The sequence below is a fragment of the Heterodontus francisci genome, unplaced genomic scaffold, assembly GCF_036365525.1.
Source record: "Heterodontus francisci isolate sHetFra1 unplaced genomic scaffold, sHetFra1.hap1 HAP1_SCAFFOLD_43, whole genome shotgun sequence".
Taxonomy (NCBI): Eukaryota; Metazoa; Chordata; class Chondrichthyes; order Heterodontiformes; family Heterodontidae; genus Heterodontus; species Heterodontus francisci.
In genome coordinates this window covers 10986187-11006123 of record NW_027141852.1, presented here as the reverse complement: position 1 = coordinate 11006123, position 19937 = coordinate 10986187, and the positions used below count along the sequence as shown (strand labels likewise).

The window sequence follows — 19937 nt, the reverse complement described above, 5'->3', positions numbered from 1 at the left end:
CCGTCTACAAGATGCACTGCAGCAATGCACCACGACTCCTTAGACAGCACCTTCCAAACCCAGCGGCCTTTACCACCTAGAAGGGTAAGGGCAGCAAATGCAGGGGATACCACCACATGCAAGTTCCCCTCCAAGCCACACACCATCCTGACTTGGAACTATATCGCCGTTCCTTCACTGTCGCTGGGTCAAAATCCTGGAACTCCCTTTCTCACAGCACTGTGGGTGTACCTACCCCACATGGACTGTAATAGTTCAAGCAGGCAGCTCACCACCACTTTCTCATGGGCAATAAATGCTGGCCTAGCCAGCGATGCCCACATCGCATGAATGAATGAATGAAAAAGTGAAGTATCCCTTGTGTCATTGTTTTGGTAGAAAATATAACCCTGGTGGAATTGCCCCTCCCAATCACACCTCACTTCATAGAACATAGAAAATGGAGTAAATTTAAGGCACAGAATGAGACCATTTACCAATCGTGTCTGTGCCAGCTGAAAAAGAGCGATCCAGCCCAATCCCACTTTCCAGGTCTTGGGAATGGGTTCTGAACAGATCTCAGAGCTCACATTATGTGAATGTTCTGTTGAAGTATTGGTGAGCTGATATACCAGGGGAGATTCACACTGTTAGACACAGTGTGAAATACATTCAAGTATTTATAAAACATTGTAACATGTGAGTAATATTCCCCATTGATTTCTCAGCACTGATGGATTGTGAAGTGGGAGACAGCCAGAAGTCTCACTGATTCACACTGACCATGAGCTGAAAATGAAATGAGATAAATTTCAATCTTCAGCAGCGAGTTGCTGCAGAGAGGTAAGAGTCCTGAATCAAGGAGAGACTTTCTCATACTGCTGTTGAATTTCATTTCAAACACTCCTTGAACTCTCTGCCGAGGAATTCAGAGCTGGAGAATGCCTGTAAAATCAGCCTAAAAAGGAAATAAAAAACACCCATCGTGGGGCTCAAACTCAAAAACTTGAGATTCAGAGTTTCATGCTTTCATCGACTGAGCTCACCAGGCCTGAGACAGTGTCCCCGTCCTGTCTGTTATTGGACGGTGCAGCTGTTGCCTCCACCCCAGGGACTGAATTTGTTCTGTAAACCATGAACCAGCTTCCTCTCAAATCCCAGGTTTATCAGTAAATCCTCTTAAAAAGCCCCAAAGTGTGATATATTCCTCTCACTCAACCAGAATAAAAGTTACATCTTTTGCTCTTTTTACCTTCCAAACATTGACTTCTATTTTTCTCAGCATTTATTTCTCTCTCTTTTTTATATTGTGCATTTCCTAATAAACATTTCATTTCAATTATTTATGAGGGATGAAATGAACAGAAGAGATTTTCTGCAATGGTACCAGGGGTGTGGGACAGAGTGAGTGGTTCAGATCTGGATTACACTGCCTGAGAGTGCTGGAGGCAGATTCAATCGTGGTTTTCAAAAGGGAATTGGATAAACACCTGAATAGAGAAAATTTGCAGGGTTACAATGAAAGGGCAGAGGAGTGGAATTAGCTGATTTGCTCTTGCAAAGAGCTGTCATGGACATGATGGACTGAATGGTCTCCTTCTGTACTGTAACCATTTGATTCCTTGATTCTAACTCTGTCAAAGTTGTTCTGAACTTGCTCTGCTCCAAGGAGAACAACCCCAGATTTTCCAGTCTGAAGTTATGAGGAACCATGGGGAACCCACTGTAAACCTTCCTCCAGACAGAAATACAACTGTTCACCACTACACTGTGACCCAGCTGTTCACAAAATACACCAATGATTCGGATGTGGGGACCAAATGTAGTATTTCCAAGTTCGCAGATGACACAAAACTGGGTGGGAATGTGTGTTGTGAGGAAGATGCAAAGCGGCTTCCAGGGGATTTGGACAGACTTAGTGAGTGGACAAGAAAGTGGCACATGGAATATAATGTGTAAAAATGTGAGGTTATCCACTTTGGTAGGAGGAACAGATGTGCAGATTATTTCTTAAATGGTAAGAGATTAGAAAGTGTAGATGTACAAAGGGGCCTGGGTGTCCTTGTCAATAAGTGACTGAAAGCTAATATGCAGGTGCAGCAAGCAATTCAGAAGACGAATGATATGTTAGCATCTATCACAAGAGGATTTGAGTACAGGAGTAGTGAAGTCTTGCTTCAATTGTATATAACCTTGGTTGGTCTGCAGTTTGGAATACTGTGTGCAATTTTGGTCCCCTTACCTTAGGAAGGATATCATTGCCATAGAGGGAGTGCAATGAAGGTTCACCAGACTTGTTCCCGGGATGGCAGGACTGTCCTATGAAGAGAGATTGGGGAAACTGGGCCTGTATTCTCCAGAGTTTCAAAGAATGAGAGGTGATCTCATTGAAACTTACAAAATATTTAAAGGGATAGACAGGGTAGATGAAGTTTTTCCTCCGGTTGAGGAGTCTAGAACCAGGGGACACAATTTCAACAGAAGGGGAAAGCCACTTAGGACAGAGACCAGGAGAAATTTCTTTACTCAGAGGGTTGTGAATCTTTGGAATTCTCTACCCCAGAGAGCTGTGGAAGCTCAGTCATTGAGTATGTTTAAAGCAGAGATTGACAGATTTCTAAATACAAATGACATAGGGGAAATGGAGATAGTGTGGGAAAAAGGCATTGAAGTGGATGATCAATCATCATCATATTGAATGGCGGGGTGGTCTCAATGGGCTGAATGGCCTACTCCTGCTTCTATATTCCTATCAGTCTGCTAACTTCATATGCATGCTGTCATTGTCCCTTTTATTACATGGGCTTCAGTTTTACTGGCAGTCTAGTATGTGACATCATCAAGAAGGTTTTCAATAAGTTAAATAAGGAGAAATTGTTTCCAGTGGCAAAAGGGTCAGTAACCAGAGGATGTATTTATCAGGTGATTGAGAAAAGAACCAGAGGCGAAATGAGGAATGATTTTTTATACAGTGATGTGTTGTGATCTGGAATGCACTGTCTGATCAGGACTTGAAAGCAGATTCAGTAGTAACTTTGAAAAGCAATTGGGATAAATACTGGAAGGAAAAATGTACGGATTACAGGAAAAAGCTGAGCAGCAGGACTAATTGGATAGCACAACCAAAGAGACAGCACTGACACAATGGACCAAATGGTCTCCTTCTTTGGGTATCAGTCTATGGTTTTATGAACATAATGTTGATACAATTCGCTGAGTTGGAAGGGAAGTGAACCCAGATTCCGGGTATTCTAAACACCAGACCCAAACCAACTGAACAAGGCTGTTGTTTAATCTCTGTTTTTCAGACCAGCTTCTCCTCGCTCTTTCTGTGTTTCCAGCCTGGTCTGTTCCTCTGAACTTCATTCATGACACTTTATTGAGAACGGCCAATTGGAATGGAATACATTGGAATGGATTTTTCTGTCGGCGGCTGACATGGAGGGCAGACTTCGCACATCCACACGGCAAGAAGGCATTTCAAGTATTTATGAGTCCAATTGTCAGCAATTTTATTCACTGGATCCAATTGAACTAATAGCACAAGGGAACCACGGGGCTTCAGAGCCTCGCCTGGTTAAAGGAGGTGACTGGGAGGTGGGAGCTGAGTGTTGGCTTCACTGGGAAGCTGTCGGGTGAGGTAGCGTAACTTGGCAGCAAGGGTGGAGGGGGAAAGGGCATCCGGAATCACTGTCAGGAGTGGGGGCCAATGTGCCAGCTCTGCAGGAGGAGCTACACCAGGGTGCCATTGAGGCAGTGCCACCTCAATGAGGGTAAATGTGAGTGGGTAAAGAGTGAGGTAAATGTGGCTGGGTGTTGTTTACTGTGAAGGCCTTGCACTCAGGGAGGGGCAACCTGTCATGGGCCTCATTCACCCTGGATTCGAGGCTCCCATTGAGGAGGAGTAGAGAGGGAGGGAGGGAAGGGCAGGCACCAGCAGGGACACCACAGCAGCTTGGGTGCCCACAGGAAGGCCAGCCTCGAACAGGAGGCTGGAGAAGGAGGCAGAGGAACACGTCAGCCAAGGTTCGACTACCTACAGATGTCCGAACGACAGTGTCTCCACAGACTGCACCTCTCCACGGAGGTTGTCACTGATCTCTCTGCCATGATGCAGCTGTGCCCCATGGGACTTGGTGGGCACCTGATGCCGGTGTCACTGAAGGTCACTGTGCCACTGAACTTCTCGATGACCAGATCATTGCGGGGATCCACTGGAGATATGTGTGGAATCTCACAGTCTGTGGTGAATCAGTGCATCAAGGAGGTCACCAATGTCCTGTTCAGGAGGCCCGGTGACTATGTGCACATCGATCCAAACAGTCACGCTAAGAGGGCTATAGGATTCAGGGCCATCGCTGGATTTCCCCAGGTATAGGGTGTCATTGACTGCACCCATGTGACCATCAAGGCTCCTGCAGACCAGCCAGCACCCTTCAACAGGAAGGGCTTCCATTTGCTCAGTGTGCAACTGGTCTGTGACCATCACAAATGGATCCTATAGGTGTGTGCACAAATCCCGGGAAGCAGCCACAACGCCTGCATACCAAGGCAGTCGCAGGTGCCAGAACTTTTCCGTGGCCCCATGCGCTTTCTGAGATGGATCCTTGGAGACAAGGGCAACCCAGTGAGGACATGAGTACTGACGCCTGTGAGGAATCCACACAAGGATGCAGAGGAGAGGTACAAAACCTGCTGCGGGTCAACCCGAGTGACCATCAAGGAGGCCATTGGTCTCCTGAAGATGAGATTGAAGCGCCTGGATTGTTCCAGTGGAGTCCTTCAGTATGTCCCGGCGAGGGTCTCGTATATCGCGGTGGTTTGCTGTGCACTGTGGCATTACAGAGGGGTGAGGTGTTGACTCGTGAGGAGATCATGGAGTGTGATATCTCCTCTGATGGTGAGGATGTGGAGGAGGAGGCTGCTCAGGCAGTGCCAGATGAAGGACCTCAGGCACAGCAGGAAAGCCACCATGAGATACACACAAGGGAGACATGAGACACCCTTATACATTCACGTTTCCTTTGAGCCTTACCACCTTCTGGAACCAAGTCAATAAAGTCTTAGCTTTGATCAGCCCTGTTGTCACCTCCTTCCTTCTGCACTACAGCGCCCAGGTACACATCGCACAGTGGCAAGGCCGAAGCTTTGTGAACTCAGGGCTTGGTCCCTCACTTCCAGCCCCTTGGGAGGAAGGGTTTAAATGAAGTCCCAAAGGGCATCAACAGTTAGAAGGAGACAGAGTGAGAGAACATCATTTCTTTATTCTGTGTGACACCAAACACAACCCTATCCATCTGGAATGTACATTCACCCGTGAACCCCTCAGTGAATCTAGGTGCTCTTCTTAAATCTTTTCCGGGTGCTCCTACGTGGTGCTCCCCCTGCTCTGGCAGCTGAGGTGGAGACAGGCTGCTGACCTTGCTGCCCCATGGCTTGGGATGACATTGGCGGCCGTCCTCTGGCTGCCTGAGGCCTGGAGGGCCCCGGCACACTAAGGGCCTCCTGCACAGGTACAGGGACCCCCCTCTGTCATCGAGGATGATGGAGACACTGGCATCACTGGTGTCACTGGCAGAGGGACTTTCGAGCTACCGTCCACACCAGGAGCACCCTGAGAGGAGACCCCAGATGTAGCAGCCAGCTGCTCCTCCCCCTTATAAGACACACTTGTACCTCCCTGCTGACCTGAGAGGGACGTGGACCTGGTGGAGAATTCAGGTGCCTCGTCCCCCCTCTCACCTTGTCACCGCTGGATGGAGCTCATGGACAAAGTGATGGAGTGCAGGTCTGCGAACATCTCTGGCAGCCACTGATTGATCGGCTGGATCTGGCTCTCCATGAGAGTCACCAATCTCTCAATGGAGGAAGCCAGACACACCCCCATCAGAGACAGTGCAGCACCCAAGGCCTGGATGGACTCCTCCACCATCCTTGTTTGGGTACACATAGCCTCTGGCAACTCTGCCAGATGTTACCTGACCTCTCGCTGCAGCTGCGGTATTTCCCGTGTTGCTGGTGACACCCGAGGCATGTCATCAGCCTGAGGCTCAGTGTGGGCCTGGCCTCCCACAGACCACCAACTGTCAGTGGCCTCGGCTGTCACAGCCTCCGTCAGCTGCCCAGGCCTGTCTGTGATGTGCTCATCAGTTTGCGTGAGCGTTTCTGTTCTGGTGGAGGGTGCAGGGGAATGATGTGATGGTGCACCATCTGAGGCTCCCTCCTCCTCCTCAGACGTATCCGGCTGTCTCCCAGTCTCTCCAGCGCTTTGCTTTTGTCGTTCATCCGGGCCTTCATGAGAAAACAGGGACATTGAAGGGTTACGGTCTGCCCATCGTGACATTCCAACCACCCGTACTGTGCAGCTCCATTGATGCAGTGGTGAACAGATGAGCAGTGTGGCTCCTTTGCAGCGGATGCTCACTTGTGCCCCAGGAGATGTTCACTCACTCTCTTGGGTAGATGCCCCTGTCTCTCCATCAGCTATGGAGCTGCTGCTTTGCTGCCCTGCCTGTTCCATGGCCTCCTCCTCCATCGGGATGAGGACACGGAGATAAGGCACTCCACCGCCAGTCTTGACACGCTCTTTCCAATTGTGGGATGTCTTCTCCTGCAGCCACTATGATGAACAAAGTTAGTCTCCCAGCGGGGACAAGCCCAACATCTCTGATGGTGATAGTCCAGCAGTCCATGATGTGGACACACATATGCCTCCTGCATGCGGCCCCTCTCGAGGGACTGTGTGAGGTTATATAATGACTGACGTGTGCCTCTCCTGCTGCCCTTCCCCAATACACATGACTGGGTTGTCACTCCCTTTCCACTAAACATTCCCTCTCACTCTGCCACATGCAATGTCCAAAGGGTCCAAAGTGTTTTGAGTTGTCGCCTGAGCAACCTGGATCAGGTCATTGACCCACTTCCTGCACTGGATCCATGTCCTGGGGGTGAACCCATGGCTGCTGACCTCACCTACTATCTCCAGCCAGCTTTGCTTGGTCAGGTGGACAGGTCTCCACCTCCCTTCCCTGGGGAAGAGGATCTTGCACCTTTCTCTTGCCACCTGGAGGAGAACCTGCAGGGAGGCATCGCTAAACCGTGGCACCATGGTCACTGCAGGCTCGCATTCAGCTCCTTACCCATCAGGCAACAGAGGCAGCAGAACGGGTCCTGGGGCATCAGAGGCAGCAGAACTGGTCCTGGGACAGCAGATGGCTCTCAGGAAGACACTCCTTTAAACCAGGCAGCAGTGAATGCAGGGCTGGCAGCCCTTTAAATATGGTGCCAGCACCTGCCGTTCTTTCAGATGTCAGTGTCATCGGCACCTCATTCCCTACCTCTGGTCCTTGTTTACATAGGCCCCACGCCTCCCCTTCATTAATTTGTCGGCTGCTCCGTGATCGGAGTCGGTCGGCCACATTTCACTCGTGTGGTGACGACACCCGCTTCCGGTGCCTCTGCCGAGAGCCGCACCGTTAGTTTAAAATTCAGCCCATGGGGTCAAGAGTGGAAAATCTCCCCTCTGATTCTCTCTACTTAAACTGATGGAGACACCAAATTAAAACTGATGAAACCAGGGATTGTATTCTGGTTCTTCAATCTAGTGTTCTCCCAACTGAGCTATTCCATCCTCACTGTGAGCTCATCTTCATTGGAGACAAATATAACCCCAGGCGGAATTTCCCCACCCGTTCATTCCTCACTTGAGGGGAATGGGACCCGACCAGATCGCGGAACTCAGATTATGTGAATTTTCTGCTCTTGATATCTTCATATTATTTTGCGTTTTAGCCACTTTTAATCAGGTTCACGGACAAATTCTTCTATCATCCCTTCTCCCACATTCTCTCTCTCTCATTCATTCTTTATTCCTCACAATCCAGAAAGGGTTAGGAATCAGAGCTCACCCCCAAACCCTCTGCACACAGACCTCTGTCTGTCACCCTGTTTGCTCCAAGATCCAAGAGACCAGTCAATAAATTACACTCTTTATAAACACAGTGTTGGACACAGAGTTAAATACACTGAAGTCTTTTGAAAAAAGTTCATCTTACGGGTTGTTACTGAGCCCACAGAGCAGGGCGAGCCCAGGCTCCAGCCCCAGCCCCACCTGGGCTGTGTTAGCTGATGCCACTTGGTGTGATACTGAGCCACATGGAGCAGGAAAGGGCCTGGTTGTATTCATGGCCTGTGTTGAGTTAACTGAACCCACCCAATGTTGTAGGAGCTACACAGAACAGAATGGGCCCAGGCTCCTTCCTCAGCCTGAGGGATGATAGTTCATCTCACACGGTGTTGTACAGAGCCCCACACAGAACAGGAAAGTCCCAGGCTCCATCCCCGGCCTGTGGTATTTTACTTCATCACACCTGGTATGGTACGGAGCCCCCAGAGCAGGAAAGATCCAGCTTCCATCTCCAGCCTGTGCTGAATTAGCTGATCTGACCTGGTTGGCACTGAACCACAATCAGGGGAGGATGGGCCGAGGCTCCCTGGCCTGTGGTGTGTTAGTTATTCTCATTTGGTGAGGTACTGAGCACTATATAGAGCAGGAAGGGCCTGTGCTCAGTGAGCTGATCTCACCTTGTGCCTTCCTGAGACCCACACACAGAGCAGGACAGGCTTAGGCCTCATCCCCGGCCTGTGCTCAATTAGCGGATCTCAGCCAAAAGATTTTGATAAGGTTCCACACAAGAGGCTTCTCTATAAGATTAAAGTCCCTGGTATCAGTGGTAATATATTGATCTGGATTGGGAACTGACTGGCAGGACGTAGGCAGAAAGTAGTTACAGATGGATCTGGATCTGTTTGGAGACCAGTTACCAGTGGTGTCCCACAGGGATCGGTGTTGGGTCTGTTGCTCTTTATTATTTCTATTAATGATCTGGATGTAGGTGTAGGGGGCACCATCTGTAAATTTACAGATGATTTGAAGATCTGTGCGAGTGTTCAGACTGCAGACGATGCTCGACTGTTTCAGGCTGATCTTAATGTGTTGGGAGATTGGGTTCAGGACTGGTAAATGATGTTTAATTTGGGTAAGTGCAGTGTTATTCATGTGGACAGGGCGAATGCTCAACATTCATACACCCTTCAGGGAAAAACATTAAAGCAGGTGGAGAAAGAAAATAATTTTGAGCAGAGATCTGGATGTTCTAGTGCACAGATCTCTAAAGGTACAGCAGCAATGCTGTGAAGTGATAGCTGGAGCAAATAGGGGGTTGGGCTGCATTCAGAGGATAATTGCATATAAGATGGGGCATATTCTTTCATGGGATGTGAGCGACACTGGCAAGGCCAGAATTTGTTACCCATCCCTAATTGTCCTTGACAAGATGGCGGTGAGCTGCCTTCTTGAATTGCTGCACTCCATGTGGTGTAGATACACCCACAGTGCTGTTAGGAAGGGAGATCCAGGATTTTGACCCAACATCAGTGAATGAACAGCGATATTGTTCCAGATCAGATGGTGTGTGACTTGAAGGGGAACTTGCAGATGGTGGTGTTTCCATGCATCTGCAGCCCTTGTCCTTCAAGGTGGTGGAGGTCTTCGGTTTGGAAGGTGTTTTTGAAGGAGCCTTGGTGAGTTGCAGCAGTGCATCTGGTAGATGGTACACACTACTGCCACTGTGCGTCAGTAGTGAAGGGAGTGAATGTTTAAGGTGGTGAATGGGGTGACAATCAAGGCAGCTGCTTTGTCCCGAACAGTGTCGAGTTTCTAGAGTATTGTTGGAGCTGCACTCATCCTGGCTTGTGCCTTGTAGATGGTGGACAAGTTTTGGAGAGTCAAAAATCACAAAATTATTACAGTGCAGAAGGAGGCTATTCGGCCCATTGTCTCTGCATAGAATCATTGAACATAGAAAGTTTACAGCACAGGAAGGCCAAAAATCGGGCAACCCAGCGGAATCCCATTGTCCAGCATTTGGACCGTAGCCCTGCAGGTTCAGGTACTTGAGGTGCACATCCAGACTCCTCTTAAATGAGTTGAGGGTTTCTGCCTCAACTACCCTTATAGGCAGTGAGTTTCAGACCCCTCGCACCCTCTGGGTGAAAAAACGGTTCCTCATCTCCCCTCTAATCGTTCAACGAATCACTTTAAATCTATGCCCCTTAGTCATTGACCTCCCTGCTAAGGTAAATAGACCCTTCCCATCCACTCTATCCAGACCCCTCACAATTTTATACATTTCAATCAAATCTCCCCTCAGCCTCCTCTATTCAACCCCAGCCGATCCAATCTTTCCTCATCGTTGCATTTTTCCAGAGCTGGCAACATCCTCGTAAATCTCCTCTGTAACCTCTCGAGTGCAATTACATCCTTTCTGTAATGAGGTGACCAGAACTGCACACAGAACTGAAGTTGTGGCCTAACTAATGATTGATACAGTTCCAGCATAACCTCCCTGCTCTGATACTCTATACCTCGGCTAATAAAGGAAAGGATTCCATAAGCCTTCTCAACCAACTTATCAACCTGTCCTGCTACTTTCAGGGATCTGTGGACATTCACTTCAAGGTCCCTCACTTCCTCTAGACCTCTCAGTATTCACCCATTAATTGTGTATTCCTTTGCCGTGTTTGACCTCACCAAAGGCATCACCTCACACTTCTCCAAGTTGAATTCCATTTGCCACTTTTCTGCACACCTGACCAGTCCATTTTTCCAGCTCTCCAAATGAGCATTTCACCTCGTGCCGAGAGCTGAATTATTCATTGCAGAATTCTCACTGTCTGTTTTACCTTTGGTGCCACAGTATTTATATGAATGGTCCAGTTAAGCTTGTGTCTATGGTTACCCCCAGGATGTTGATGGTGGGGGGGATTCAGCGATGGTAATGCTGTTGAACGTCAAAGGGAGATGGTTACATTCTCTCTTGTTGGAGATGGTCATTGCCTGGTACTTATGTGGTGTGAATGTTACTTGCCACTTAGCAGGCCAAGCCTGAATGTTGTCCAGGTCTTGCTGCTTCTGGACACGGACTCCTTCAGTATCTGAGATGTCCGGAATTTGTCCTTTTATGAAACCTTGGTCAGGCCTCACTTGGAATATTGTATCCAGTCTTGGTCTCCTCACATGATGGGTGCTATTGAGGCTTTTGACAGGGTACAGAGGAGAGACATTAAACTAATTCCCAGTGTATGACATCTTCGTTATCAAGTTAGACTAAAAGAGTTGGAACCCTACACCGTAGAGAAACCTAGATTGAGGGGTGATCCAATTGAGGTTCATAAGTAATGAAGGGTCCAATTTAGCATGGGAGAGGAGTCATAATTGTATATTGTAAAAGGCCAGATGTCACCCGGATCACATTAAATTTCATTTTCAGCAACGGGTTAATGAACCAGGAGGGCTGGGTGGTTAAGGTGCTGGACTTAAAATCCAATGAATATATGTCTGTGTGTGTTCAAACCCTGGTATCTGTGCCGGCCAAATGTTACTTGTTGTTTCCCTGACTTTTGCCTTGCACCATCATCTCTTCTGTCATTTAATCACTCCTGCCTTCCAACCGATCACAGCTTCCTATTATTTGCCCCAGCACCGTTCCTTGTCTCTGCACTTGCTTATAAGCTGGGAAACCTTGAACTTAATCTCCTCTGTCCCCTCACAATGACCTTCTCATCTTTCCTGAACTGTGGTTCCTCACAGGATCCGCTGCCTCTCCGACTCCCCTCCAGGGGAAACTGAAGGCCCTGAGCCTGGGTCTTGCTTTCTACGCTTGCTGGTAGTTGAGTCCTTGCATGTCTAGACTCCTCCAGGAAGGGCTTGCCATAATCTTCCAATCTTCCCTGGATAAGGGGATTGGAGAGTGGCAAATGACACCCTTATTCAAGAAAGGGTGTAAGGACAGTCCAAGCAACTCCATGCCAGTTAATTTAACATCAATGCTGGGTAAGGTTTCAGAAATGATAATCAGGGAAAATATCAATGGACATTTAGAGAGGTTTGAGTTAATTAAGGATATCCAGCATGGATTTGTAAAAGGCAGATCATGCTTCACTAATCTAATTGAATTTTTTGATGAAGGAGCAGAGAAGTTTGATGAAGGAAATGCAGTGGATGTTGTTTCTATGGATTTTACGAAAGCATTTGATAAGGTATCACATAAAAGGCTGGTTAACAAAATTGAGGCTCATGGAATAGGAGGGTCAGTGTCCAATTGGTTAAAAAATAGGATTAAGGGCAGAAACAAGCAAGTTGTAGTAAAAGGTTTCTTTTCAGACTAGGGGATGGTCGACGGTGGTGTTCCCCGAGGGTCAGTGCTGGAATCACTGCTTTTCTTGCTATGTATAAAATATGTGGATCTTGGAATACGGAACAGAATCTCAAAATTTGCTGACAATACCAAACTTGGAGGTGAGGCAAACAGTGAGGATGATATGAACCGCCTGCAATAGGACATAGATAGGCTAGCAGAATGAGCAGAGAGGTGACGGATGGAATTTAATACTGTTAAGTGTGAGGTGATGCATTTTGACAGAAGGAATAGGGAGAGACAATGTATCCTTAATGGCACAGTTCTAAAGAGTGTTCAGGGACAGAGGGACCTGGAGATGCATGTGCATTGATCTTTGCAGGTAGCAGGGCATATTGAGAGAGTAGTAGTAAAATATATGGCATCTTGGGCTTTATACAAACATACAAGCATACGAATTAGGAGCAGGAGTAGGCCACTGGGCCCTTCCAGCCTGCTCCGCCATTCAATAATTTCATAGCTGAACTGATGACCCACATTTCCAGCTACCCCTGACCACCCCCTTGCTTATCAAGAATCTATCTACATCTGCCTTAAAAATATTCAAAGACTCTGCTTCCACTGCGTTTTGAGGAAGAGAACTGCAAAGACTCACAACCCTCTAAGAGAAAAAAATTCTCCTCATCTCTGTCTTAAATGGGCGACCCCATATTTTTAAACAGTGACCCCTAATTTTAGATTCTCCCACAAGAGGAAACATCCTTTCTACATCCACCCTGTCAAGACCCTCAGGATCTTATGTGTTTCAATCAAGTTGCCTCTTACTCTTCTAAAATCTGGTGGATACAAGCCAAGCCTGTCCAATTTTTCCTTGTAAGACAGCCCACCATTCCAGGTATTTGTCCAGTAAACCTTCTCTGAACTGCCTCCAATGCATTCACATCCTTCCTTAAATAAGGAGACCAGTTCTGTATACAGTACTCCAGATGTGGTCTTACCAATGCCCTGTATAGCTGAAGCATAACCTCCCTACTTTTGTATTCAATTCCCCTCGCGATAAACACGAGTATTCTATTAGCTTTCCTAATTACGTGCTGTACCTGCATACTAACCTTGTGCGATTCATACACGAGGACACCCAGATCCCTCTGCATCTCAGGGCTCTGCAATCTCTCACCATTTAGATAATATGCTTCTTTTTTATTCTTCCCGCCAAAGTGGACAATTTCACACTTTCCCGCATTTTACTCCATTTGCCAGGTTGTTGCCCACTCACTAAACCGATCTACATCTCTTTGTAGCCCCCTTATAAGAACATAGGAAATAGGAGCAGGAGTAGGCCATTCAGTCCCCAAAGCCTGCCCCACCATTTAATAAGATCAGGGATGATTTGCCCCAGACCTCAACTCCTCTTTCGTGCCAGCTCCTCATAGCCCTCAACTCCCCAATATTTCAAAAATCTATCTGCCTCCTCTTTAAATGCTTTCAGTGATTTAGCCTCCACAACTCTCTGGGTCGAGAATTCCAGACATTCACTACCCTCTGAGAGAAGAAATTCCTTTGCATCTCAGTTTTAAATGACTGTCCCCTTATTCTGTAACTATGTCACCTAGTTTGAGATTCCCCCACTAGTGGAAACATCTACCCTGTCAAGCCCCCTCAGAATCTTATACATTTCAAAAAGATCACCCTTATTCTTCTAAACTTTAATGTATAAAGGCCTAACTTGTTAGCCATTCTTGATAAGTCAACCCCTTTCTCCCAGGAATCAGCCGAGTGAATCTCTTTTGACTGTATCCAATGCCAATATATCCTTTCTTAAATACGGGGACCTAAACTGTACACAGCACTCCAGGTGTGGCCTCACCAACACCCTGTACAGCTTTAACAAGACTTCCCTATTTTTAAACTCCAGCCCCCTAGCAATAAAGGCCAAAATTCCATTTGCCCTCTTAATTATTTGCTGCACCTGCATGCTAACTTTTTGTGTTTCAATCACAAGAACACCCAGATCCCTCTTTTTTGGAGTCTCTGTCTATTTATATAATAGTCTGCATTTTGATTCTTCCTACCAAAGTGTATGACCTCACAATTTCCTACATTAAACTCCATCTGCCAAGTTTTTGCCCACTCACTCAACCTATCTATATCCCCTTGGAGATTCCTTATGTCTTCATGACAACATGCCCTACCTATTTTTGTATCATCAGCAAATTTGGATATATTACACTCTGCCCCCTCCTCCATGTCATTAATATAGATAGTAAATAATTGAACCCCAAGCACTGATCCTTGTGGCACTCCACCAGTCACATCCTGCCAATGAGAAAATGGCCCATTTATGCCTACTCTTTGTTTCAAGGAATTGGTAACTCGTGTGTGCATCATCAGTTCAGGAAGTGATGTCATACAGTATGTGACAGAGTAGGAGATGGGATGATCCCCGGTAAGATGTGCCTGTAATACTCTCCTGTAAATTGTATATAGTATTGTCAGTCTTCAATAAAAAAGTCAAATTATTTGTTGGCGTTGATCAGTGTGTGATTGGTAAGTCTGTGTGATGAACAGGGGTTGGCAACATGTCTGTACATGGACACCAGTGTCCACGTTAAAACAGTTCGGTCCGTGACTGATAATTTCAGGGATGAGAAATTTCCCATTGGCTTCTTCTTCCAGACCAGTCTGACTTTCAATCAAATCGCAGCCGTCAGTTTCACAGCTGACAGGTCCTGAGAGCAGAGACAACGTTTCAGAACCTCGGACAAGTTCGGAGCTTTCCGGCAGTTCTGATTTAATTTAAAAGCCCTCCAGAAAAACCCGAGCTTGTCCGAGTTTCGGAAGTGCTGTCTCTGCTCAAAGCACCTGTCAGCTGTGAAACTGACGGCTGCGATTTTTTAAAAAAGACGAACCATAAAGCTGAGAGTTCTCGCTCTCTGCAACTGTCAGAGAGAGGGAGAGAGAGAGAGGAGAGTAAGAGGGAGAGAGGAGACCGGGGGTGGGTGTCGGCAGAGAGAGGGGCAGAGAGAGAAAGGACAACCTGAAAGGTTTACCCCGTATCCTTAGATTATGACCCCTGGTTCTGGACTCACACCCAAATCCCATGAACGAATAAAAAAAGTCACAACTGTGATTGGCTCTTGTAGCAGACTCTGGTTAACAGACAATATTCGGAGCGCCGGCCCCAGACTGTTTAACACTGACTGAGCTGAGAAAATACAACTCACCCCCGAGAATCCGCAGCACAGACCGAGCGGAGGGGAAAACCTGTCCTGGGAACTCGACATTCAGGGAACAGTTTGTCCTGTGAATATGCAGATGTGAATATTGTGGAAGAGAGATTGTATTAAAGGGGAGGGCGGGTTAGTCTGAAGCCACTGTGTTTGTGGGTCCGCTCTCATCGCCGGATTTCAGAGTCATTCTTGTGTAAAATCAAATGATCTTCCAGTCAAAGAACCGCCCTGCTCCCTGCTCAGCCCCAAAGTGGGAATTCGGGATCATTTTTTTTAATTTCAAGATTTCAGTTGAAAAGTAGAGAACATGTCAGCGAGGGGTGAGAGAGGGCGGTCAGTGCAGCAATAAAACCAGGTTAAATGGAAAATGGAGTCCTCAATCCTAGTGAAAGCTTTTCAACAGCAAACATACTGGAGTGAGAGACAGGAAAGATCTAGTCTGGAAGTCTGGAGTCTCTGAATTTCAATGGAATTGTAGAGTTTGTGAGGAGAGAGAAACACAGAGAGACAGCAGGAGCCGAGAGCTGACAGCAGCTTGTCTCCGCCCCGTCCTCTCTCTGCCTTGAAGTTGCTCTGTGCCACCATCACCGGCTTCATTTCTGACCCAGTTCACACTGACAGTGAGAATTTGTGCAGAGTCCCGGACATGACCGATAGTGCAGCCGCCCAAACGGCTCCTCCAGCCGCCGCCGCCGCCCAAGTCAAGACCCCCAAGAAGAAGAAGGCGGCTCCCCGGAACAAGCCAGCCGGTCTCCCGTTGGGCGAACAGATCCTCAAGATTGTGCCGTCTTTCAGCGATCGCAAGGGGATGTCCCTGGCCGCCATAAAGAAGGCTCTGGGTAGCAGCGGTGTCGATGTGGAGAAGCTCAGGACCCAGATCAAGCAAAGTATCAAGAGGAATGTAAACAAACGCTCCCTGGTGCAGAGCAAGGGACAGGGAGCCTCCGGCTCCTTAAAAAATCAGCAAGAAGGAAAACCCAGGGAAAAGTGGGAAAGAAGGTGAAGAAACTAGCAGACAAGAAATCTTTAGTGAAGAAACCAGCAGACAAGAAATCTTTAGTGAAGAAACCAGCAACCAAGAAATCTTTAGCGAAGCCACCAGCAGCCAAGAAATCTTTAGTGAAGAAACCAGCAGATAAGAAATCTTTAGTGAAGAAACCAGCAGACAAGAAATCTTTCATGAAGAAACTAGCAGACAAGAAATATTTCATGAAGAAACCAGCAGCCAAGAAATCTTTAGTGAAGAAACCAGCAGACAAGAAATCTTTAGTGAAGAAACCAGCAGCTAAGAAATTTTTAGTGAAGACACCAGTAGACAAGAAATCTTTAGTGAAGAAATCAGCAGCCAAGAAATCTTTAGTGAAGAAACCAGCAGACAATAAATCCTTCGTTAGAAACCAGCAGACAAGAAATCATTGGTGAAGAAACCAGCAGCCAAGAAAGTGACAACAAAGGAAGTAACAGCCAAGAAAACGAGCAGCAAAGCGGCGGCAACGCCAAATAAGGCGGTGAAGAAAGCAGTGCTTCAGAAAAAGTCTCCTGCGAGGAAGGTCAAAAAAGGCAAGAGTGCGGCGGGCAGAAAGGCGCTGAAGAAATTGCTGACATGGAAGAGCAAGGTCAAGCCGAAAGCAGTGAAGGCTCAGAAAGCAGGGTCTGGAAAGAAGTGAAAGAGCGCGGGAAACTTGTAAACATCTGAACACAAAGGCTCTTCTCAGAGCCACCCACATCTCTCAGGAAAGAGCTGATCCCCTGATCAAATGATCCCTGTCCCGGCCCCGCCTGCAGATTCCACATGGAAATGATTTGGAGTAAATCCAGGATCCCTGGTGACTCGCTGACATCCCCTCCACCCAGCCCTTTCCACACTCTCTGTAATAAAACAGAAGGATGTCCGGCCCTCACTCTAACTGGAGATGTGTTCGGTGTAGTCTCAGTTCACAAATTCAGGGGGAGAGTCCTGAAAGGCAGCTCGGTCACTCTGACTGAAACCGCCAGTTCCCCGGGGTTGCAGACCCTGACACTGCGGGGAGAGAATCCCCGACTCTATCCCGCCGCCGGGGGAAACAGACAGCTCTGTGTCCGGAGAATAGGGAGGGCAGGGGAGAAGGCACATATTAAAGCGCTGCAATGGACTCAGCTCCTGTGTGTGCACAACTCTCACTGATTCCGTCCTCTGGGAACAGTGCGGTCCAAACAGATCAGGTTAGGAGAGAGACACACAGCCCGAGAATGGCCTCTTCCTTCCTGCATTTACTCTGTTCTGGGAGCAGATTCTCATTGAGAAGCGGCGCTCAGATCACCGGAGAGAAAAAAAAAACACAATTCAAACTGTCCAAATGAAAAACAGAGAATTAACCCGGACCATTCCATTATTAAATTAATTCATCAGCTCCGAACCAGTTCCCGTTAATGTACGGGGATAATCTCGGGATTGATCAAATCGAAGGCAGCGGGATTTATTAAATTGTTGATTCTGACACCCTGTAGTTCAGTTCTTTACTTAACTAGAGGGGGAGATGTGTGAGCAGAGAAACAGAGCGAAATCCAGAGAGGGAACTGAAAACACACCTGGACAGATGTGAAACAGGTCAATCCACTGTTACAATAACTCCATCACTGATTCCCTCCTGACAGTAACCAGTTCTTTCACAGAGACTGTGGGTGGCTCTGAAAAGAGCCTTTGGTTTCTGAGATGACATTTTGGCCGCTTTACTTTTTCTGGGAGCTCGAGTGCTGGTTTTCTTGGGCAGCAGCAAGGCCTGGATATGAGGCAGCACCCCGCCCTGAGCGATAGTCACCCCTCCCAGCAGCTTGTTGAGCTCCTCGTCGTTGCGGACGGCCAGCTGCAGGTGTCTGGGGATGATGCGGGTCTTCTTGTTGTCCCGGGTCGCGTAACCGGCCAGCTCGAGGATTTCAGCGGTCAGATACTCGAGCACAGCAGCCAGATAGACCGGGGCTCCAGCACCCACACGCTCAGCATAGTTGCCCTTTCTCAGGAGCCTGTGAACACGGCCCACCGGGAACTGCAGTCCAGTCCGGGAGGAGCGAGACTTGGCCTTGGCCCGAGCTTTCCCGCTGGTCTTTCCTCTTCCAGACATTTCCACAATCTCACAAATACTTTCACAAAGAATGAATAATTTCCTTAGCATTAATGACAGCCAGTAGGCGGTCAGGATGGCCGAGCGGTTTAAGGCGCTGCGTTTAGGTCGCCGTCTCCATTGGAGGCATGGGTTCGAATCCCCCTTCTGACACCTTGCGTTTTGACTGCACTGGAGGCGTTTGGGAGCAGCGGTGAAGAGCAAAGAGAGAACAGGAAAGAACATGGACAAGCAAAATAACAATGGACCCAAAGATGTTGCATCAAAACATTCGAGTCAGAGGCAACTGAGCAAACAGCAGGGCACATAAAAGATCAAAAATGTAACCTTTGTATCGGGGTGGAAGATGTTGCCAATATCCTTAATGAATACATTTCTGTCTTCTCAAATGAGGGGGTGATGCAGATATTGTTATGAAGGACGAGGAGTGTGAAGTATTGGACGTGATAACCAAAGGAGAGAGGAAGTCTTAATGGGATGAGCATCCTTGAATGTGGATAAATCACCAGGACCAGATGAAATTTACCCCAGGCTGTTGAATGAAGCCAGGGAAGAAATAGTGGAAGGTCTGACCATCGTTTTCCAGAGGATTGGAGGTCTTGTAACGTTGCAATAAAAGCAAAATACCACGCAGATCAAGCATGGCTGAGCCTTGAGAGTAGAGAAACAGGGCTGAATTCCCTGAACCAGTGCTACAGCTTTCAGAATAGAAGGAGCCTATACAAACCTGATGGGTTCCACTTAAACAAAAGAGCTGGAGGTGTTGACAGTCAGAACAGATAAAATGTGGAGGAGTGTTTGAAGCAGATTCTGTGTGGTTACTGTCGTTGTACTATGGAGTTATTTCAAGGAGGTGATTCTGAATGTAATGGATCAACGTGGACCCACCCAAGGCAAAGGTCACTGAAAGTGGCAACGCAGGTGGAGAAGGTAGTCAAGAAGGCATACGGCATGCTTGCCTTCATCGGTCGGGGTATAGAGTATTAAAATTGGCAAGTCATGTTGCAGCTGTACAGAACCTTAGTTAGGCCACACTGAGAATATTGCGTGCAATTCTGGTCGCCACACTACCAGAAGGACGTGGAGGCTTTGGAGAGGGTACAGAGGAGGTTTACCAGGATGTTGCCTGGTCTGGAGGGCATTAGCTATGAGGAGAGGTTGGAAAAACTCAGATTGTTTTCACTGGAACGACGGAGGTGGAGGGGCGACATGATAGAGGTTTACAAAGTTATGAGCGGCATGGACAGAGTGGATAGTCAGAAGTTTTTTCCCAGGGTGGAAGAGTCAGTTACTAAGGGACATAGGTTTAAGGTGCGAGGTGCAAAGTTTAGAGGGGATGTGCGAGGCACGTTTTTTACACAGAGGGTGGTGAGTGCCTGGAACTTGCTGCCAGGGGAGGTGGTGGAAGCAGATACGATAGCGACCTTTAAGAG

At 47.6% G+C, this 19937-nt stretch overlaps 1 protein-coding gene and 1 non-coding gene across 2 annotated transcripts in view; one reads left to right on the top strand and one right to left on the bottom strand.

Annotated features, from left to right (window-relative positions):
- LOC137364974 (histone H2A-like) overlaps window positions 1-18504 on the bottom strand; it is a 49401-nt gene extending 30897 nt beyond the window's left edge. The window contains exon 1 of the mRNA XM_068027846.1: window positions 18136-18504. Coding sequence (XP_067883947.1) covers window positions 18136-18504 — 369 coding nt within the window. The remainder of the gene's footprint in view (window positions 1-18135) is intronic.
- A 70-nt stretch (window positions 18505-18574) lies between these two features.
- Window positions 18575-18657, top strand: trnal-uag (transfer RNA leucine (anticodon UAG)). The gene has a single exon. It is a non-coding gene; the product is annotated as a tRNA-Leu (tRNA).
- The last annotated feature ends 1280 nt before the right edge of the window (window positions 18658-19937 follow it).